Genomic DNA, 23796 nt, shown 5'->3' with positions numbered 1-23796 from the left:
AGTTCCTTTAGGCAGCATGCATATGAGGATTCTTCAATGGATGCTGTTCGCCCAGTGGTCGTATCGACAACTTCCACTGTCTCATGAAATCTTGATCACAAATTTTTGCAAGAAGGATCTCTTGTGGTGGATACACAGTCAAGAGCTAACACTAGGACGACCGTTTGTATTACCCAGTCCCGTAGCAACTCTAACCACGGACGCTTCCCTGATAGGATGGGGGGGATTCTTTCAGGGACAAACAGTCCAAGGTCAATGGTCCAACTTGGAGTACAATCTGCACATCAGTGTTCTAGAGCTGAGGGCAGTGTTTCTAGCGTTGCAACACTTTCACAAGTCCTTACCTCGGGGAACAGTGCCAGTTCAGACAGACAACATGTCAGTGGTCTGGTACATAAACAAGCAAGGGGGAACCAGATCTTACCCGTTATGCAGAGAGGCCCTCAGAATTTGGCAATGGGCAAAGTCCACTGGACGCTTTCTGATAGCAACGCACATCCCGGGGACTTCCAACGTAATCGCGAACAGGTTGAGCAGAGCCATCCTGTTCCCTCACGAGTGGTCTCTCAAACCTCAAGTGGCGGAAGAGATCTTCCGCAGATGGGGCCAGCCTTGCTGTGACCTGTTTGCATCCCCATTGAATGCCAAATGCAGAAGCTACTTTGCCCTGTTACCCCCTCCAGGGGGTGTCCCCAGGGATGCACTGGTGTACGATTGGCCCCCGGGTCTCCTTTACACTTTTCCTCCTGTTCCACTAATTCCCAGGTTTTTGCAGAAAGCCAAACGTCTGGAAAGGACCATAATACTGATAGCCCCATTCTGGCCTTGACAAATATGGTTTCCCTTCCTTTAATCTCATCAAGTGGAGGAACCATGGATGCTGGACCCGGAGCCAGACCTGTTGACACATTCGTCGGGAGTTCCTCACACCTTCCTCAAGTCCCTCAAACTGACAGCTTGGCTGCTCCGCTTCCCATCTTAGCCAGGTCAGAGTTACTATCCCCTGCAGTACAACAAATTATTGTATCTTCTCACAAACCATCTACAAGGAAATTGTACAACAGCAAATGGAACCGTTTTGTGCACTGGGCCTCCAAACAAGGTATAGATCCATTCGGGGCTCCAGTACAGAAGATACTAGATTTTCTCACCACACTTTTTCAAGAAGGAGCATCAACATCCACTATACGGGTTCAACTGGCGGCTATATCTAATTTTCATATTGGCTGTGAAGATGGTTCTCTTATGTCCCACAGGCTTTGTAAAGCCTTCATGAAAGGTACCTTTCACCTCCGTCCCCCCTTTCGTAATCCAATAGCCCCTTGGAATCTTAATCTCATGCTGTCACAACTCATGTTGCCCCCATTTGAACCAGCAGCCACAACTCCGTTAAAATTTTTTTCGTGGAAAACACTTTTTCTGGTTGCCATCACTTCCGCCAGGAGAGTTTCATAGTTGCAGGCTCTATCTATCCGACCCCCGTACATGATTTTTCATCCAGATAGAGTAACCTTGCGCACCAATCCGTCCTTCCTTCCGAAGGTTTGTTCGATTCAAAACATCAATTAGTCTATCGAACTACCTACCTTCTTTAAAAACCATTCCAATAAGTTAGAATACACATTGCACAAATTGGATGTTCACAGGCAACTGAGATTTTACTTACATAGGACAAAAGAGTACAGAAAGTCAGACCAACTATTTGTCTCATATGCTGACCAAAGGAAAGGACAGGCAGTAACGAAAGTTACCTTATCCAAATGGCTCTCAGATTGCATAAATTTTGTATATGCTGAATCGAAACAGCAACTCCCTTTCAAACCCAGATCTCATTCTAAAAGGGGGGTCGCTGCCTCTTCAGCCCATACCGCTCGTTTGCCTTTAGATACCATTTGTGCAGCGGCAACTTGGGCAAAACCACATACTTTTATCGCCCACTATAAACTAGACAAAAGCTCCAGGGACAGGGCGACGTTTGGTTCCACTGTACTCAGGAATGTTCTCCCTTGAGCCACCCAGGAAAAAGGAGCTAGGGACGCTACCCGTGTGTAAGAACAAACGGCGAGATTGAACAATTTCCCATTAAGAAGTTATGTTCTTACCATAACGTTCCATGTGAATTGTTCATCTCGCCTTTGTTCTTACATTCTCCCCCTCCATCCCCCGTCCTGCGGTCTGGGAGAACGGTTTCAACTGAATTCCTTTTCAGCCTTTTCTAGATATTGTTAGCATATTATTGTACATTAGTAATGGCATCTTTTCTCCTCTATTTGAGAGTAGGGTTCCAGACACTGTGTAGTATCTGTTTATAAGTGTTCTAGACACAGTTCTAAAGGGATTCTTCTGGTATAGCAAACTAGATCTGAGGGTTAGCACCTGAGGATCATGGGATATTACTGTGCCTCGAGCTTTCTCGAAGATGCGGAGCTAGTGATGCGGCCGACTCGGAGCCGAGGATCGGCTCCGAACCCGTGTGTAAGAACAAAGGCAAGATGAACAATTCACATGGAACGTTATGGTAAGAACATAACTTCTTATTTATATGCTCACCCTGAACAGACACCAACCTGGCTAACAACTGGAAAAACTATGCTCCTACTTAAGAGTGAATCTGCAAGCTACCCTAAAAATTATAGACCAATAACTTTCACTCTGACGACATATAAACTATACACGGGAATTGATGCCGACAGAGTTTATAGTCATTTAGAAGAAAACTCAATTATGGCAGTAGAATAAAAGGGCAGTAAAAGAAAGTCATAAGGAACAAAGGATCATTTTTTTGTTAAAGTTATAGTGGAGAATGTAAGTATGGCATGGATTGACTACAAAACAGCATTTGATAGTATCCCACATTCATGGATAAGAGTGCTTAAAAATGTATAAGATACACCCTACACTGATCGACTACATTACAGTGACCATGAAACAGTGGCAGACCGCTTTGCAATTAAGGCATGATAAAGGACAAATTAATATCTCGGGGATAAAAATTCAAAGGGGGATATTCCATTGTGGCTCTGTCACCAATCCTATTCTGCCTTGCCCATAACCCATTAAGTTGTCTACTTAACAGCTTAGACCACGGCTGTAGTTTGCCTCTTAAAACAACAAAGTGTAAAGATTTATCTTCTCTTTGTCAATGATTTCAAAATGTATAGCTCATCAGATGAGGAACTAAAAGCACAACTGCAAGTTGTCAAAACTTTTTCAGATTATTTAAGAATGTCATTTGGTCTTGATAAATGTGTAAAGGCAACCTTTAAAGCAGGAAAACTACAGCACCAGGAAAACATCTGTTTGGGACAAGAATGTGATATAAAAGAACTTGAGCAAGAGGGAGTGTATAAATATTTGGGAATTGATGAAGGATCAACAGTAAAACATGAACAAATGCAAATAAAACTTAGTAAGGAATACATTAGAAGACTTAAATTAATCCTGAAAACAGCATTGACATCTAGGAACAAAATCCAGTCTGTAAACCAGTTTTTGCTTCCTATCCTAACTTACAGTTTTGGAGTGATTGACTGGCCCCAAAACGTGTTGGATAGATTAGATAGGAAAACAGGAAGGATGATTCATGCTCACCAAATGATTTATAAAATCAATGCATACCAAGATTATATATTCCCTATTCCGAAGGAGGGTGGCCCTCCTTGAAATTAAATTACATGTATAGATCTTCAGTCGTGGGACTGCACACATATCTGCTGACCTCACAAGATCCAGTTGTAGTGAAAGTTTTGAAACATGAGGAGAATAAATCTAAGATTACTTTTCTGCTTAATCTAGCGGAAGCATATTGGTGTCAAGTAGGAATGGAATCAAACCAGAAGTAGATAAAAATCAGACAGTAACTGAATGTGCCAAAAAACAAAAGAAAGAATATAAATTGAAGGGCCAGATGAAAAGGCGGAAAATGCATAAATATAGTTGCAAGTATAGAAAACATCCAGAAGAATCTCATGTTGATCAGGAACGAAGGAACGAATGCAGGTATGGTTAAGGAGAGGCAAATTCAAACTAAGAGATGAAAGGTTAAAATCGGTGGCCCAAGATAGTGGGCTGCATACAAATTGGTTTACAAAGTCCATTGAAAATGTGAGAGAAACAGACAAATGTAGGTTTTGTAAAACCGAATTGGAAGAGTTGCGCACCTCGTTGCTGTTTGTGACATACTAATGGCAGAAGGACTGTATACTGAAAGGCATAATATTGTTGCATTGGGGATTTTGCAAACATTATGGTATTGAAGTGGCTGAAAAACACTGGAAACATGCGCCACAAAGCATCTTAAAAAATTATGTTTACATCACATGATCATCCATTACCGACAGTTCAAAAGATAGATGTTAGAAAAATGGATGTAGTGATCCATGAAAAGAAGACAAAAGTAGCATTGATCATTGAAATCACCACACCCAGTGACTACAGTGTCTTGCATACAGAGAGAGACAAAGTCATAAAATATCAGGATTTGCAGGCAGAAACTAGAGCAATGTGGAAGAAAGATACCAAGACAGTCCCAGTAGTAGTAGGAGAAATGGGTCTTATAAAAAAGAATCTACAATCATATTTGGATGTATTACCAATACTTGTAACTCTATACGAATTGCAGGAGGAGGCATTATTGGGCACATTGCAGGCGCTGCAAAGAGCACTTCTGGCTAACATCAAAGACTGAAACAATACTAATTTCATGAACTTTAATTGCACTTTGACTTAGGAATGGGGTCCATTTCCATCATGGTATTAGAAACCCAAAAGATTTGGAGAAATTACAAAATATTCCAGCTCCCTTCATTATAGCTTCATCCATAGGATACATAGGAGAAGATTCTTCATAGGACAGTGGCTAGAATACACTTTAACAGGACTGTTTCCATTGTCGTGAGCAGTTTGGAGGTCTCAAAGTCTAAGCAGACTTCTTACAAGTGAATTGCTGGTTGCATAGAGTATTGCTTCTGTGATTTATAGGAATACATTAAGATCTTATTTTCTGTAGTGGAGGCAGGTTTTACTGCAATTTACCTATTCTCCAGTCCACATCTTTATAATGCATTAAAATTGGATGCCTTTTCCAAAAGCAGATGTGTTTTTGCAGTAGTAGCTGTTTAAGGGATGCTTGCTAGAGCTTCTGTATGGTTGCAGCCACATACTGTTAGGAAAGTGATAACAGAATATTACAGCACAACTGTGAAAGGTATTTGTAACACAGTATATCTTAATTGTCACATTTCCTTATCCAATTCCATGCTTATGTATTGTTTGTTGTTAGTCTTGGTGTTCTTTTGGAGAGAAAATCTGATATGCAAAATCATCTCAATCCTGGTTAGCCTGTGTCTTTCTTCAAAGAGAAGCAGTGTCTAAATGTACTGCTGTATGCTGGGGAGATATGACCCATCATAGCATCTCATAATTGGACCTACATGTGGAGTTCATATATGTTGTGTCTGAGTAAAAAATCAGGGCTGTATAACTTAATGTCTGAATTTTAAATTTGGTATTGTAAGCCCCCCCAAAAGCTACCAATTTATTCCTGCATGCATTTCTTAAGTATCCAATGTCAACCCCTGAGCATCTTGATGTTATGTAGTTCTATCTCGCCGTAATTCTTGCTGGATGGGTTCGGAGCCGATATTCGGCTCTGACTCGGCCGATGCCAATGCTTGAGAGCTTTTACTGGCTCGAGGCTAGTCCCTGTCCCATGGTGCCTCACAGCAATTCCCCAGATCTCGTTTGCTGGGAAAGCTTCAAAGTTGTTTCTTACTGGCTCGTTGGCTAAGTAAAACAATTTTTTTTTACTTATTTAGTCCTTTACTACCACCTTTTTCTGTCTTCTATATATCTTAATAGTTTCTTCTGTATTGTTGACTGTTTTGAAAGTTTTCAACTCCTATTCTCCCGTTAGGACTGTACGGCCCGTTTAAATTAGAGGGCGTAGTGCCCATTTAAGTTAGAGGACCTTTCCTCCCTGTGTGTGTGACTGTTATAAAAAAAAAAACAAAAAAAAACTTATCTTCTTCCTTATAGTTTTATTTTAGCGTTTAACAATGTCTAAAGATAAAGACAAGGATCATCGCCCTTCAGGCTTCAGAAAATGCAACAGGTGTAAGCAGAAAATATCTCTTACAGACAGCCACACCAGTTGCGTATATTGTCTGGGCGAAGCCCATTTACAGGAACCCTGCACCTTCTGTCACGCTTTTAGTACAAAAGTGTTGAACGAAAGGAAGAGAAAACTTATTGAGAGGGGTCTCATGACCAGTTCCTTCCAGGAACAGCTGAAACCTGGTCAGGCAGCTCCAAAATCTTCAAAGAGAAAATCATCGGCCCCGACTTCGGAGTCGACCAAAAAATCTAAAGCGTCGGAATCAAGGAGTTCCTGTTCTGACTCTGCTTCATCTTTGGTGCAGTCCATTCCATCGGTTCCGAGACCGTCTTCAGTACCGAAGATTTTGCCCGACATCAAGACTGTATCCCCTAATTTGAGATCTCCTATTTTGGAGAGAAGGAGGTCTCCTTCAGTCTCTACCAGGTCCTCCAGGACCCTATCTGATGAGGACATTGAGAGGGTGGTGAAGAGGTTGCTTTCAGATCCAGCTCTGGAGAAAATTGACCCCTCCAGACCCAAAGATCTCAGAGCCTTCCCCCGTACCAATCACTGTTCCTCTCCCAACTGCTTCGCTCTCGGAACCTATTACGTCAGGTTCCTCTGTCTGTGACCCTTTGGCTCCGGGGATTCAGCCTGTTTCCTCGGAGCCAATTACTCTGTCCTCGATGGCTCAGTCTGGAGCCGAGGGTTCTAGGAGACAATGCTCTCGTATTGACTCCGAGGGGGACAGTCACCCTGGGTTCTCTTCAGAACTGACCCCCCCCCCTCACGGAGCCTCGGCTCGACTCAGCTCCCACTTCTGCTTCGGAGCCGTTCCCTCTTGCTAGGAGTCTACCATCTGCCCCCTCAGAGCGGAGGTCTTTTTCGGAGCGGGGGGAAAGGCTTTCGAAGCTATAGAGAAGGCTTTATCCTCTGCCAAAGCCATTCCTTTGGAACCTGTGTCCCACCAGCAACAGGTAGCAACCTCTTCCCCCATGTCACCCCCACAGCGTAGGGAACCAGAGGTCCAAGTAGCCCTCATTGGAGGTGCCCCCTCTTCCGAGACCTCCCCAGATTATCCCACTGGAGAGCTCCCTCGGAAGAGGTTATGTAAGAGGAAACATGTCAACTCCCCTGAGTCTGTCACATCAGACACTGATTTAGAGGAATCGGGAGGGTCCCCTAGATCTCCCTCTGAGGATGTCTCCTTCTCGGACATCCTAAAAATCCTTAGACAGAGGGGTGATTGGAAGACTTCTAACCCTACTGAGGATGAATCAGTATATCTTGAGGCCTTTGGCTCCCGACCTTCCACCTCTTGGGTGACACCGCCTTATGACCAACTTTTGGGGGTCATTTCACAGAAAGCATGGACCTCTCCAGATTCGGTGGAAGCCATCCCGAGGAGGCCAAACAAATTTATGACAGCACCTGAGGACAAGTCTTTTCTTAGCAAGGGAGTTCCAGTTGATGCTATGGTGGTAGCAGCAGCCACCAAGAAGGAATTATCTGAGGCGTCTTCTAATATCCATCCTCCTAACTAGGAGTCCAGGATGATGGATAGGTACGGGAAGCATACATTTTCTTCAGCGGCATTTACACTATGATTGCTAAATTACCTGACTCATTTCACTCATCTTCAGAGGGATCTCCTGAAAGAGTTAGGAGATGCCCTCCAGGGTCCACTAGCTCCAGATTCCATGGACAAGGTTTCCGTACAGCTCTCCACCTTTACTTCCATAGTTAACTCCTCCACGAGGCTGATCTCATGTGCGGCAGATGGAGTGAGCAGGGCAGCCGCAGCAGGAATCTCCCTCAGGAGGCATTCGTGGATGCATCTTTGTAATTTTACAGAATCCTTCAAGTCTTCCTTCACTAACGTTCCCTTTGAAGGTTCATCTCTTTTTGAACCCCAAGTAAAAGAGACTTTGACTAGGTGCGAGCAGGAAGGAAAAACCTTATCTGCCATTGGAGTCCGTTTCTCTCTCTCCTGTCCAGACCCTATCCCAAGGGTAATACAGGATGAAAAATGTGGTTCAGCAAATCCCAAAAAGGTTTTCCTCAGGCACAAGGTCAACCCTCCCCCAGGGGCAGAGGGGGAGGATATAATGGAAGATGCCATCCTTGTGGCAGAGGAGGTCCACAACATCAGGGAGACAGAGAAGCTTTCTCTGATCATCCCTCCCATCGACCCTGAAGGGTTGCCCGACTGTCCGTCTCTGGAGGCAGTCGGGGGTCGTATATCGCTGTACCCAAACGCTTGGCTAACTATCACTCAAGATCGTTGGGTACACACAGTAATATCCAGAGGTTATCTGATTCCCTTTATTTCCGAACCCCCAACAAACCGGTCTCTTCCAGACGTACCACCCATCCAACTAGACCGTGCAACATCAGAGGTCATCTTGTTGTTGCAAAAAAAGAGTCATCCAAGAAGTCCCCACAGAGCAAGTAGGATCCGGAACTTACTCTCAATTCTTTTTAGTTCCAAAAAAGACAGGGGACTGGAGATCAATTCTAGATCTCAGCATGCTCAACAAGCATGTAAGAAAATCAAAGTTCCGAATGGTCACTCTGCAGTCGATATTTCCCTTTATCAGGAAAGACAACTGGATGTGCTCAATCGATCTCCAGGATGCGTACCACCACATCAAAATGGACAGGCGCTCCAGGAGACACTTACGCTTCTGGCTAGGAGCCAGCCATTTTCAGTTCAGAACACTGCCCTTTGGCCTCACTACAGCCCCCAGAGTGTTTACCAAATGCATGGCAGTGGTAACGGCTCACCTGAGACATCACGGATTCCAGGTGTTTCCGTTCCTAGACGACTGGCTCCTCACTGCTACCACCAAGCATCAACTCATAAGGACCAGGGACAAGACTCTATCCTTGTGCACCAGCCTATGCATCACTGTCAACTTGCAAAAGTCGGCCTTATCTCCCTCGCAGCATATTGTATATCTAGGCTCAGAAATAGACACAACCACTATGCCAGTAAAGCTAACACAGGAAAGAGTGGAATCTCTACACAGTTAGATCAGATCCTTATTAAACAAACAGAGTCCAGGCCAGAGTAGTCCAAGTCCTAGGGACTATGGCTTCCACCATCTTATTAGTTCCTCTTGCTTTCCTACATATGTGGATTCTCCAATGGATGCTGTTTGCACAGTGGTCGATGCAAGACCTTCCATTGTCTCACTAGATATTAATAACAAATGCATGCAAAAGGGATCTGACATGGTGGTTACACATGAAACAACTTGTCATAGGTCGTCCACTTGATGTTCATCGTGCATACAGCTGCAGTCCTCACAGATGGGTTCTCCTGCCGTCAGGCGGGTCCTCAGTCAGCCGAATTCCAAAGTCTAGGTCCGGCGTCGGTTGTCGTCGCTTCTTCCCTGATGTCAGTGCGACAGGGGTATAAAGGAACCAGCCAACGCCATTTTCTTCAGTCTTTCTTGCTGCATGGTGCCCGAAGCAGAAGCAGTTCGCAAGTGCCGGTTGGCCAGCTCCTGAGATTACGAAAATTTGGAAACCGAAGTCTTCTTAAAAGCCAAGTACCCCGTTGGGGGACCTTTTCTTGCCTCAGACCGATGTCAGACAAAGTTAATAATTGTATTTCTTGTGGGAAGCAAATACCGCATAAGGATTTCCATTCCCTCTGTATACCTTGTTTAGGCCCAGACCACGAGGACTCGGCCGGGCCGCTTTTGTGCTACATTCAGCAAACGCACTATTAAGCATCGGGCGGAGTTCGCCCAGCATTATTTTGGAAAAGCATTTAACTATACTATGTCGTCGGATACTCCGACTCCGGTTTTGTCTAAAAAATGAAAAGACAAGGACCGACACGCGAGGTCCGTGGCCTCTACCGGCTATTTCTGGTGCCAAGGAAGGGAAAAGATTGGAGACCTATTCTGGATCTATCCATCCTAAACACATTTCTACTCGTACAAAAATTCAAGATGCTCACTCTACAGCAGCTTCTTCCCATGCTGGGCAAGGAGTCTTGGCTGGTAACGTTGGACCTCAAGGAGGCATACCTGTATGTCCCAATCAGACAAAATTGCAGAAGATACCTCAGATTTCTTGCAGGTTCAACTCATTTGGCTTATCTACTGCGCCCAGAGTATTCACGAAATGCCTGGCATCAGTAATTGCCTACTGCAGACTTCAAGGGATACAAATATATCCCTATTTGGACGACTGCCTGATCCAAGCGGACAGCAAACACATCCTTCTGAAACATCTGGCTTATGTAATAATGTTATTGAACTCTCTGGGATACACAGTCAACAAAAAGAAATCAAGACTAATACCCTCTCGGAAGATAATTTTCCTGGGTGCCAACTTGGACACAAACACCCAGATGGCCTACCTCACGCCAGAGAAGCAGGGGCAACTAATCCAATACTTCAGAACACTAGCAAATTGCACCAGGCTTACTGCAAGGAAAATCCTGCAGGCTCTGGGATTCATGGCATCTTGCATCTTACTAATGCCATGTGCAAAGCTGCATTTGAGGAAACTACAATGGTACCTGAAAAACATATGGTCTCAACACAGCCACAGTTTGGAAACAGTAATACCACTAATTCCATGTCTGCAAAAGGAATTTCTGTGGTGGGCTCAAGCATGCCAAACAAACACAGGTCTTCCTTTCAGCAAGCCTCAAGCAAATCAAGTCATCACAACAGACGCCTCGGACTACGCCTGGGGCGACATGACAGATCGGTGCATTCAGGGCAAATGGTCCCAAAAGAAAAGCACCTTCACATCAATCAAAAAGAAATGCTAGCAGTAATAAATGCTATTATAGCTTTCAAGAACTTTCTACAACCAGGTCAACTTTTGATAAGAACGGACAACACCACAGATGTTAAGTTGTCTATCTCGCCTTCATTCTTGCTGGATGGGTTCGGAGCCGACCTCGGCTCCGACTCGGCCACTGTAAAAGCTCGAGAGTTGGTTCCACCGGCTCGAGGCTCCCCTTATATCCCACAATGCTAGGCGAGAGTTACCTCAGATCTCGTTTGCCGCTACAGCTATCGAGGTGTTGGTTTTCTACCGGTTCTTGGTAAGTGACTTTTCTTGTGTAAGTTAGTCTATTAAAACCCCTTTAATTTTAATATTTTTACTTATTTCCCTTAGTTTAGAGAAATTTTTATCCCCTTCTAAAAATTCCGTTTTTTCCCTCAAGAACTTTAAGTTCTTCCCTTGGGCCTACAGGCCTTTTTTTTCTTCCCTAGTGGAGTGTGTGTGTTATTTTAAAAACCTAGTTAGTGTTTTATTTTAATTTAAACTTGACAGGGTGTAATTAGTGTGTTTTTTGTGTGTGTGTGATTACACCTTTAGACATGTCTAAAGAAGCAAAGGTCTCCGGATTCAAGAAGTGTGATGCGTGCTGTCAGAAAATGTCTCTGACAGACGCTCACACTTCTTGTGTCTACTGTCTGGGACCTTTGCACCTGCAGGACTCCTGTGCTGTGTGCCATGGCTTCAGCCCCAGGGTCCTGCAGGAAAGAAAAATAAGTTAATTTTAAGAGGCTTACTCAAGCCAGAGGATTCCCTTTCTGTATCTACAGGGAAGCCCTCTAAGGCATCTAGGTCTTCGGCTCCGACAACTGAGCCGAGACCTAAGGTTTCTAAACCTATGTCTACATCGGCTCCGGCTGGAGCCGATGAGTCTCAGTCCACAGTTTCTGTGGTTCCTCGCCGGCTGGAGCCGAGGTATTAGAAATTCCCGTGTTGGCTCCGACCAGACCTTCGGAGCCGACAACTAGGAAGAGGTCCAGGTCACCATCCCTTGGCTCCGTTCATTCGGCTCCAGGATCTCCCCTGCTGTCTGAACGGAGCCAAAGATCTCACTCCTCTAGGTCATCGAGGCTGTCGGATCATGACCTTCAGAGGGTAGTGAGTCGACTTCTTAAGTCCGAGGCACTGGCCCAGATGCTTCGGAGCTCGACTCATCAGTCGATGCCTGCCCCGGTCCATCATTATATTCCTCCTTCGACTCTCTTGAGCTCGGAGCCGGGTCGCGTCGGAACCGAGACTGTGGTAGCGTCGGAGCCGATACAATTGTCTTCGGCTCCGTCGGCTCCGATTTCTTCCTTGGAAGAATCTCGGCGCCGGACTTCCCTCGTCGGCTCCGAGGGGGTGAGTGGCATCGGACCCTTGTCCGACCCCGCTCTTCCTCTCGGAGCTTCGGCGCTGGTGAATTCGGCTCCGACATCGGCCTTGGAGCCATCACTGTCGGTGCCGAGGGGGGTTCTTAGCTTCTCGGAGCGGGGACCTCTGGCTTTGCAGGGGTGCATTCGAGGTCATGCAGAGTGTGTTAGAGCCTGGCTCTACTCCACAGTCGGCTCCGTCCGCCCCTCCCTCTACGGTGCCTCAGGTCAAGTCGACTCACTCCCTCATCCCGGACCGCAGAGAGCCAGCTCCTCAGGAACCCCATGTGGGGATTTCATCCTCTTCCGAGGCCTCTCCTGATTTGGCAGAAGAGCCCCCTCAGAAGAGGAAGTGTAAGAGGAAACACATTGACTCACCTGAGTCCATCACGTCGGACACAGATTTAGATGATTCTGAGGGTTCCCCCCGTTCCCCTTCTGAAGATGTCTCATTTGCAGTCATTCTAGAGATCCTGAAGCAGAGGGGAAATTGGCCAGCCCTCAACCCTTCGGAGGATGAATCTGTGTATCTTGAGGCGTTGGCTCTCGCCCTTCCACCTCCTGGGTGTCCCCCCCCTTTGACCCCCTCATGCAGGTGGTTGCTAAGAAGGCATGGACGGCTCCTGATTCAGTGGACCCCACTCCCAGGAGACCCTCCAAGTTCATAACGGCACCAGCAGACAAACAGTTCTTAACAAAAGGAGTTTCTGTGGATGCTATGGTGGTAGCTGCTGCCACTAAGAAGGAGCTAGCTGATCCTTCAGTACCTGTCCATCCACCTAACAAGGAATCTAGGTCCATGGACAGGTAGGAAGCGGATGTTCGTCAGCGACATTTACCATGCGTCGCTGAACTACCTGTGCCACTTTACTGTCTTCAAAGGGACTTGATCAAGGAAGCGAGTGAAATGTTAAAGGACCCTACAGCTGCGGGTTTTCAAGATAAGATGAACACGCAGCTGGCTACCCTTAACTCCATAACCAACTCCTCCATGCGCCTTTCTTACGCGGCTGATGGAGCGAGTAGAGCCGCAGGGACAGGTGTGGCCTTACGTAGGCATGCCTGGATGCGGCTATGCAATTTATGGACCCTTCAAGACGTCTTTCACTAACTCCCCGTTTGATGGATCATCTCTCTTTGGTCCTCAAGTGAAAGAAACCTTGACTAGGTGCGAAACTGATGGCAAGGCCCTTTCTGCCGTCGGAGTCCATTTTTCTACTCCTTCTAGGCCTTACCCCAAAGGCCAGAAGGGTGGAAAGATGTGGTTCCGGAAACAATCTCAAGGGACTTCGCCTGACGCACAGAGTCGTTTCCCCGCCAGAGGCAGAGGCGGGAATAACAATGGTAGAAGTCGCCCTAGGGGCAGGGGGGGTCCGCAGAACCAGGGCAATCAGGAAGCCTTCTCTGACAAGCCCTTTCAGCATCCCTGAGGTGTTGCCCGACTGCCCACCTTCGGAGGCAGTCGGGGGAAGATTGTCACTGTACCCAGAAGCCTGGCTATCCCTGACTCAAGACAAATGGGTACAGTCCGTCATTTCCGAAGGCTATTCTATCCCCTTTCTTCGCATTCCAAACCAATCAAAAAAATCCCTTCCAGATGTTCCACCCGCTCAAAGGGATCTAGCGGTTTTGGAAATTTCAAAACTGCTTGCAAAAAGAGCAATTCAGCCAGTTCCAGCAGACCAGCAAGGATCCGTCTACTCAAGGTTCTTTTAGTTCCAAAGAAAACAGGGACTGGAGACCAATTTTGGATCTCAGTATCTTGAACAGATCAGTCAAGAAAACAAGATTTCGGATGGTCATGCTGCAATCCATTCTTCCCCTCTAGGGCAAAGGAAACTGGATGTGCTCTATAGACCTTCAGGATGCGTACTATCACATAAAAATGAACAGACGCTCCAGAAGATTCCTCCGCTTCAGGCTGGGAACCAGTCATTTTCAGTTCAGGGCCCTGCCCTTTGGTCTCACCACTGCCCCCCGGGTGTTTACCAAATGCATGGCAGTGGTAGCTTCTCACCTGAGACGACAAGGATTCCAGGTGTTTCCATATTTGGACGACTGGCTCCTCACAGCTCCCACCAAGCATCTTCTTCTGATGGCCAGGGATTATACTTTTCGCATTTGTCAAAAGCTAGGCATTTCAATAAATTGCGAAAAGTCTGTTTTGTCGCCTTGTCGTGCTATTACTTTCATAGGCGCAAATCTAGACACAGTAGACATGTCTGCGAGACTAACACATCAGAGAATAACAGACATTCACAAACTGGTCTCACTCCTTTTCAACAACAACAGAATCAAAGCCAGGTTAGTTCTGAAAGTGTTGGGAATTATGGCGGCCATACCTCTGCTTCCATTAGCCAGATTCCACATGCGGATCCTTCAATGGATGCTCTTTACTCAATGGTCATACCAGGAACTTCCAATGTCCCACACCATTATGATCACGCAAGCGTGCAAAAATCATCTCATGTGGTGGATGTCTTCCCCTCAGCTCTTGTTGGGAAGACCATTTGTTCCACCCCCTCCGGTTGCTACTCTGACAACGGATGCCTCCCTGATCGGGTGGGGGGGGCATTATCAGGGCAGGACGGTCCAGGGCACATGGCAACCAAACGAATGCCACTTGCACATAAATGTTCTGGAGATGAGAGCAGTGCTTTTAGCATTGCAAGCCCTTCAAGACTCTCTTCCCTTGGGAACGATTGCAATCCAGACAGACAATATGTCTGTAGTGTGGTACATCAACAAACAAGGCGGAACCAGGTCATACCCCCTGTGTCGAGAAGCACTCAGACTGTGGCAATGGGCGATTTCTTCTCAGCGGTTTCTGATAGCAACGCACATCCCCGGGAAGTCCAATCAAATTGCGGACAAGTTGAGCAGAGCTATCCTCATGCCTCACGAGTGGTCTCTGAAAGACTCTGTTGTGAGAGAAATTTTCCTCAAGTGGGGTCAGCCTTGCTGCGATCTTTTTGCTACTCCCCAAAACAGCAAGTGCAGAGAATATTTCACTCTATTCCCTTTACCAGGCCAACCCAGCAGAGACGCTCTAGTCCAAGTTTGGCCCCGGGGACTTCTGTATGCATTTCCTCCTTTCCCACTAATCTCTCAAGTGATACAGAAAGCTATCGCTCAGAAGGCCTCATTGATCTTCATTGCTCCTTACTGGCCTTGACAGGTGTGGTTCCCCTTTCTACATCAATTTCTTTTGGAGCGACCGTGGAATCTGGACCTAGTTCCAGATCTTTTGATCCATCAGTCGGGTCAGTTTCATCGCTCCCTCCCCTCTCTGAACCTCACTGCTTGGTTCCTCCAGTTCCGACCTTAGCCAGGCTTCCTCAATTATCTCACTCTGTTCGAGATATTTTGATAGCTTCCCATAAATCTTCCACTCGGAAGATTTATTTGAGTAAGTGGAAACGCTTCACATATTGGGCTCAAGAAAAGGACATAGATCCTTTCACTGCTTCCATCCAATTAGTCCTTGATTTTCTAGCTGAACTCTTCCATGCAGGTTCATCTCCCTCTACTCTTAAAGTTCAATTGGCAGCTATTTCTAACTTTCATGTGGGTATTTCTGAATCTGCCTTAATGTCCCACAAGCTTTGCAAAGCCTTTTTGAAAGGAGTTTTTCTTCTCAGACCTCCTATAAGAAATCCTCCTTCTCCTTGGACCTAAATTTAGTTCTTGCTTCTTTGATTCTTCCCCCTTTCGAACCTGCAGTCTCCTGTTCTTTAAAATTGCTATCATGGAAGACTCTTTTTCTGGTAGCTATTACTTCAGCTAGAAGAGTTTCAGAGCTTCAAGCACTCAGCTGTCGACCTCCTTATCTATTGTTTCATAAGGACAGAGTATCCTTGCGAACTAACCCGTCCTTTTTGCCTAAGGTGGTCTCGACATCAAATCTAAATCAAAGCATTGACCTCCCTGTCTTTTTTCCAGAATATTCCAATAGGTCTGAACAAAAATTACACTGCCTGGATGTTCATCGTCAACTGAGGTACTACTTGGATAGAACGAAACAATTCAGAAAATCTGATCAGCTGTTTGTCTCCTATGCGGAAAGCAGAAAGGGACTTTCAGTTTCAAAGGTATCATTATCCAGATGGCTAACATCTTGGATTTCCCTTGTATATGAAATTAGACACCAAAAACTGCCTAATAAACCTAAGGCCCATTCCACCAGAGCTTTGGCTACTTCTTTAGCCTTCCAAGACAGACTGCCTATTGACACCATTTGTGCAGCGGCTACTTGGGCTACTCCTCACACTTTCATTTCTCATTATAAGTTGGACTTAGCTTCTAGGCATAGAGCTAACTTTGGTTCCACTGTTCTCAGGAGTCTGTTCCGTTAGGCCACCCGGGACAAGGTGCTAGGGACGCGGTCCCATCCAGCAAGAATGAAGGCGAGATAGACAACTTAACATATAGAAGTTATGTTCTTACCATAACGTTCCATGTTAGTTGTCTTCTTCTCGCCTTCTTCTTGCGTCCCACCCTCCTTCCCCCTGGCCTGGACAGACCTAGAGGAGTTGTGATTGTGACCTCTCTTTCTACCACCTCTTTCTTAGGCATATGCTGTTATGCATATTTCCTGGTGCAGGATGTAGGTCTCCCTTCTTTCTTCCTGTTGTTAGAGGTGGACTCTGTTTAGAGTTATTCTGTTACTATTATAAGCTGGGGTTAGCTTACAAACGAGATCTGAGGTAACTCTCGCCTAGCATTGTGGGATATAAGGGGAGCCTCGAGCCGGTGGAACCAACTCTCGAGCTTTTACAGTGGCCGAGTCGGAGCCGAGGTCGGCTCCGAACCCATCCAGCAAGAAGAAGGCGAGAAGAAGACAACTAACATGGAACGTTATGGTAAGAACATAACTTCTATTTATGTGGTACATAAACAAGCAGGGAGGAACACATTCTTACCCCCTATGCAGACTGGCCATGTCACTTTGGAACATGGCCATGGATTTACAAATGGAACTACAAGCACAGTACTTGCCAGGCAAGGAAAACATGTTGGCAGACAACCTAAGCAGGAATATGACAGATCCACACGAATGGAAGTTGCATCCAAAAGTTTTTACAGAAGTAATCCAAGAATGGGGAAGGCCAGACATAGATCTATTTGCCTCCCACAAAAATCATCAATTGACAAAATTCTGCTCAAGGATCTTCCATCCAAAGGCCTGGAGAGTGGACGCTCTCTCTTTCAGCTGGGCATCAATGACAGTTTATGCCTTCCCACCTCTTCCTCTGCTGCCCAAAGTGCTATTGAAGACCAGAGCAGACAGACCAAAGATGATCCTCATTGCTCCGGACTGGCCAAGACAACACTGGTACCCACTCATGAGGAGCCTGACGCATTCCCCACCATGGACCCTGCCTCTAATGCCTCTTCTTCTGACTCAACACAGCTTCAAAACTCTTCACAGTCAACTAAAAACACTCAATCTAGCCGCATGGAAGATTCCTTAGCATCACAGCAGGCCCTACTCTCCAAGGAGGTGCAGGATGTCATTTTGGAGGCCAGAAGGCCATCAACTAGAAAAGCTTACTCCGCAAAATGGAAACGTTTTTGTACCTGGAATGAGAAAAAGGGCCAGGACCCTGGAAAACTGAATTTATCACAAATACTACAATATTTGACTGAACTGCTAAGCAGTGGACTTTCTTTCTCCTTCATCAAAATCCATGCCTCAGCCATTTCTGCAGAATACAACACTGATCCACCTTTATTCTCTCACCCTCTCTTAAGACAGTTCCTCAGAGGGGCTAAGAATTTAAGACCTCCAAGGAAACAACCAATACCTGCTTGGGATCTTAATTTCATTCTGGAAAAACTGACCCTGCCTCCTTTTGAGCCAGCTGCTTCATCATATTTGCAATATTTGTCCTGGACAACAGCTTTCCTTCTGGCTATCACCTCAGCTCGTAGAGTTTCAGAATTATAGGCTCTCATTCTGTCCAGCCTTTTATCATCTTCCACCAGGACAGAGTTTCCTTACGAACCAACCCGTCCTTTATGCCTAAAGTGGTATCCAGGGTAGCTTTAAATCAGGCCATACACTTCCCTACTTTTTATCCTAATCCTCAAAACAAAGGGGAGAGATTACTACATTCCTTGGACATCCACAGACAACTGCGTTATTATTTGGACAGAACAAAGCCTTTCAGAAAATCAGAACAGCTCTTTGTGGCCTATGCAGTAGGAGCTCAAGGAAAGCCAATTTCCAAACAGACAATTTCAAAATGGATAGCCCACTGCATACGCTTTTGCTATTCCTTTCATGGCAAAACTGTACCTACAGGCATTAGAACTAATTCCACCAGGGCCACAACCACCTCTACCGCCTTCCTCAGAGGAGTTCCTACCAAGGATATTTTGAAAGCAGCCACTTGGAGTTCTGTGCATACCTTCTCCAAGCACTACAACTTACCATTATACTCCAAATCTAGAGCAGGCTTTGCCACTGCAGTCTTGCAGGGCATTTTGGCTCCTCCTAGTTACACCTAGTGCCTACCACCCCTTTCTTAGCTTTGGGATTCTACCCATCTGTGAGGACTGCAGCTGTATGCACGATGAACATAGTACAGTTTTGTACCTACCATAAATGTAGATGTTCGAGTGCTAATACAGCTGCAGTCCAGGTTTCCCTCCCTCCTTCCCCTCTAGGGGTATTCTTTTATGGTGTATTTGCTTGCAACTACTGTTTTTTGATTATATTGCATTGCATTATTACCTAATTTTATGTATTGCCTTCCTTCTGGGGGCACCTGACATCTGGGGCAAGAAAAACTGAAGAAAATGGCGTTGGCTGGTTCCTTTATACCCCTGTCGCACTGACATCAAGGAAGAAGCGCCGACAACCGACGCCGGACCTAGACTTTGGAATTCGGCCGACCGAGGACCTGCCTGATGGCAGGAGACCCCATCTATGAGGACTGCAGCTGTATTAGCACTCGAACATCTACATTTATGGTAGGTACAAAACTGTACTTTCCTCCCCAAGAGAAAGCAGTTTTGACCACGGACGCTTCCCAGATAGGGTGTGGGGGTATTATCTGGGAAAGACAGTCCAAGGTACTTGGCAAAACCATGAGAACCACTTGCACATCAATATTCTGGAGATGACAGTGGTGCTATATGAGTTGCAAGCACTTCACAGCTCCCTTCCCACTGGAACAATTGCAATTCAGTCAGACAATATGTCTGTTGGGTGGTATATAAACAAACAAGGGGGAACCAAGACTTACCCTCTTTGCAGAGAGGCCTTAAGAGTTTGGAAATGGGCGGTGGATAATCAACGCTTCCTGATATCAATGCATATCCCGGGGAAATCCAACGTAATAGCGGACAAACTCAACCGAGCAATTCTGATGCCTCACGAGTGGTCCCTGAATCCAATGGCTGCAAAAGAGATTTTTCACAAATGAGGCCAGCCTTGCTGCGATCTGTTTGCCACTCACCTGATCATCAAATGCAGCAGCTACTTTGCCCTCATTCCCCATCCAGGGATGCTCTAGTTCACGATTGGCCCCCGGGACTTCTCTATGCCTTTCCTCCCTTTCCACTCATACCCAAAGTAATACAGAAAGCAAGACGGTTGAGGAGTTCCTTGATCCTCATTGCTCCGTACTGGCCTTGACCAGTTTGGTTTCCTTTCCTTTGGACCTACCTTTTGGAGGAACCATGGATTCTGGACCCATCTCCAGGTCTCCTGATTCATGAGTTGGGACAGTTCCACCCCTCCATCCACGCCCTCAGATTGACAGCATGGCTGCTGCAATTCCACATATAGCCAGGTGCATTCCCTTATCCCCAGCGGTCAAACACATCCTAATTTCATCCCTTAAACCTTCCACTCAGAAACTATATTCTAACAAATGGAAAAGGTTTTCCCTTTGGGCTACAAATCAGGGCTTAGATCCATATACAGATCCTTTAGAATCCATTTTATCCTTCCTTACAACAATTTTTCATGAAGGAGTGGCAGCCGCTACAGTTAGGGTTCAGTTAGCTGCCATTTCCAATTTCCATTTTGGTTTCATGGGAAATCCAGTCATGCAACACTCCCTCTGTAAAACCTTCTTAAAAGGAGTTGTTCTTCTTAGGCCACCAATAAAACAACCATTAGAACCCTGGGACTTAAATTTAGTCCTCTCATCTTTGATGTCTGCACCCTTGGAACCATCCTCCTCATCAGACTTAAAATTATCATGGAAAACCTTGTTCTTGGTATCTATAACATCAGCTAGGAGAGTCTCGGAACTTCAAGCCCTAACTATTCGACCTCCTTACATTCTCTTTCACAAGGATAGAGTCCCTCTCAGGACAAACCCTTCCTTTCTTCCGAAGGTTTGCAGAACACAACCTGAATACTACCATTAAGCTACCTGTGTTTTTTTCAAACCACTTTAATAAATCAGAGTATAGACTTTACCAGCTAGATGTCCACAGGATACTCAGATTCTATATACACAGGACCAAAGAATTCAGGAAATCTAATCAACTTTTCGTTTCTTTTTCTGACAAAAGGAAAGGCTTACCTATTTCAAAAATTACTCTTTCAAAATGGCTTTCGGATTGCATATCCTTTGCTTATCAACAAGCTGGTAGACATCTACCGTTAAAAGCTAAAGGTCACTCTACTAGGGCTGTAGCTACTTCGTGTGCCTTTAGATGTAGGCTCCCAATTGATACTATTTGTGCAGTAGCTACTTGGGCAAGACCACATATGTTTGTCACTCATTACAAATTGGATTTGGCCTCCCGGGACAGGTCATCCTTTGGGTCCAGTCTCTTTTCTTGAGCCACCCTGGATAAAGGTGCTAGGGACGCTGTCCCATCCAGCAAGAATTACAGTGAGATAGGACTACATAACATAAAGAAGTTATGTACTTACCATAACATTCCATGTTTGTAGTCCATCTCGCCTATATTCTTGCATCCCTCCCTCTAACCCCCTTCCTGTTTCTGGGGGATCTAGTGGACCTCTTTTTGGGGCTGCCTGACTTTGCCCTTTATTGTCCACCTGGAATGGATTATGTTTCTAATCCTTTGCTGTATTTATATAGCTTCTTTCTTATTATTATTACCTGATAGATATTTATTACTTTCTTGCAAACTAGATCTGGGGGATTGCCAAGAGGCACCATGAGATAGGGGCTAGCCACGAGCCAGTAAAAGCTCTCGAGCTTTAGTATCGGCCGAACCCATCCAGCAAGAATATATGCGAGATGGACTACAAACATGGAATGTTATGGTAAGTACATAACTTCTTTTTATTCTTCATGGGGGGAAAAATCAAGTCAGGAGACTTTCCATAGAGTGAGCTGTTCAACCCAATCGGCTACCAGGAAAGAAGTGATAATTCAAATAGCTGATGTTATAGTAAGTAACTCAAACACATTTACTTTCCATAATCTGCCCCTACTATAGCCCTCGTGGTATTCAGCCTTGTTCCATTCTGACACCATTCCAGTTTTCTAAGCCGCATAATTCCAGCATTCCTCATTGTCACCCGATTTCTCTGTATAGAAAGGCTAACTTCTTTCATGTCTTATTAACTCTTCTTCCCCATGATTATGTGAGCTACAGTATAGACTTGTAACTTACACTTCACCTGCATCTCCCTTTATTGTTTTGTTGCAGCTTCCTATTTCCTTCTTCACTGACTTAGTAATATTATGATGATTGCCTTTTTATTAACTTGGAGTATTTTTATTTGGTCTTCATTCTGTTCATTAAACCCCATGCTTCACTTCAGTGTTTTCACTAGAAAATGTGGTTTTGTCAGTTGCTGCAGCTTGACCCTTTGTTTTTCTCTAGAAAATATTCACAGAGTTTATTACCATTGAAATGGCTTTTCATGCAAAGGCTTTGGAAGTTTATACAAATGCTTACCAACACATCAAGGATATAGATGAAGATGAAGATCTTGAGGTAAAACTTTACAGTTGTTTATACTTCATGTATAATGTCACAGAATTTTAACTACTATAGTTACATAATACTTAGTAACACTAACTTTTAGCTGATTTTTTAAGGAAATCAAATGCATTTTAGTTTAAATTTTTAAACAGACTGGACATTACCCTGAAACAGATTCTATTTCAGTCCAGTTGTGTGTGTGTAGTTTGACCATAAATGGGTAAAATGAAAATTATTCAGTTTTGTTTTTAAAAAATGGACTTGTGTTTTTTTCTGTTAATTTTATCAAACTATGCTACAATTTAAAAGAAGAAATTAAGTTTATATTTTGGTGTGGAGAACAGATGCAAAATACACAGCTGCCAAAATGGCAACAGGCAGAAAACAAAACTGCAGTCTTATTTTTGGGTGATTCTTACAATGTAAGAATCTAACAAATTGAATGATTGGCCTCCAACATACTCTCAGAAGTTCACCAGATGTGTCAACTAAAATTACTAAGGTAAGGGGAAACAGATTTTTTTTTAATTTTTATGACAGCCAGAGCAGACTAACTGATTTCCCCACTTTACCACTATGTCCCTGTTGTGTTTTACGACTAGTGGCATTTGAGATTTCTGTGACTATCCCTTATGTAAATATAACTTCATAAGCCCCTCACACTCTTAAGTCATTTGCTTCCATCACTAGTGACTGCAGGATCATACTGTAAAGACCCTCAGATTTATATATTTAACGTAACTAAAAATCAAGATGAGCAAGTCCAACCTCAGTAACACCAGGTTTGTTGCCATCAAGCAGTAGGCAGCTTGACTTCTAAAGGTTTTCCTGGCTGATAGCCCCTACCCTTTAACCCATAGTAGTCAGCGTTCTTGCATGTATTTTCTAGAAAGCCATACAGAGTGGTTGAAAAATAAAATTGGCCCCCTACACTGAGTCAGGAAGAGGAAAAGAAAGATGGGCAGGTATATTACCTTGGATGGATCTGGATATTCAGTTGTACCATTATGGTAAATATATAAATTTGCTATCTGATATGAGAAGATTCATCCTCAGTAACAGCATGATAGACTACCAAGTTCATCTTTCTGGGAGGTCTCCTGCATGACAAAGATATCTCTGATTACTGAGGTCCCAAAGAAATATCCAGACTGAGATCACATCCAGATCATAGAGTTCTTTAAAAGTATTCATTTAAAGTACTGGAGTGGATGATAAACAGATACGCAGAGTAGAAGAAAGTAGGATGGGAGATGAGTAATACAGCGTCACATCAGCAGTAGAACTGACCTGATGTTTGCAGTGAGACAGAGGAGAAGAAACTGGAGATGAGGGAAAAGCTCATCTGGGCTTCTCCAGACTTGGAGGAACCGTATGACAAGGTCCCAATAAAGCTGATTTGGACAGTCCTCTGATTCAAAGTCTCAGAAACATTGAATCAGTTAGTTCAGAAGATGTACAAGGACTTAGTAACACAAGCATGAACAATGTCCAGACTCTCAGAGGAGTTCCCTGAGGAGTGGGTGTTCATAAGGGTTCAACTCCTAACCCACTACTGTTAATATTAGGCAATTACTACATCAGCTAACGGGTTGAAAGGGG

General features: G+C 44.8%; 1 protein-coding gene across 7 annotated transcripts in view; it reads left to right on the top strand.

The window, feature by feature from the left end:
• CIBAR1 (CBY1 interacting BAR domain containing 1) overlaps positions 1–23796 on the top strand; it is a 1541282-nt gene that overhangs the window by 1174577 nt on the left and 342909 nt on the right. For 6 of the 7 annotated variants that reach the window (XM_044067346.1, XM_044067347.1, XM_044067348.1 and 3 more), the window contains one exon: positions 22093–22206. The exons of the other annotated variant lie outside the window; for it this stretch is intronic. In XM_044067346.1, the coding sequence (XP_043923281.1) occupies positions 22093–22206 (114 nt within the window). The remainder of the gene's footprint in view (positions 1–22092; positions 22207–23796) is intronic. 7 annotated transcript variants of the gene reach the window in all.

Source organism: Protopterus annectens, chromosome 3.part1 (genome assembly GCF_019279795.1).
Source record: "Protopterus annectens isolate FY-2018-M chromosome 3.part1, PAN1.0, whole genome shotgun sequence".
NCBI classification, from domain to species: domain Eukaryota; kingdom Metazoa; phylum Chordata; order Ceratodontiformes; family Protopteridae; genus Protopterus; species Protopterus annectens.
Note: the sequence above shows the minus strand (reverse complement) of the source record. Positions and strands in the feature narration are given on the sequence as shown.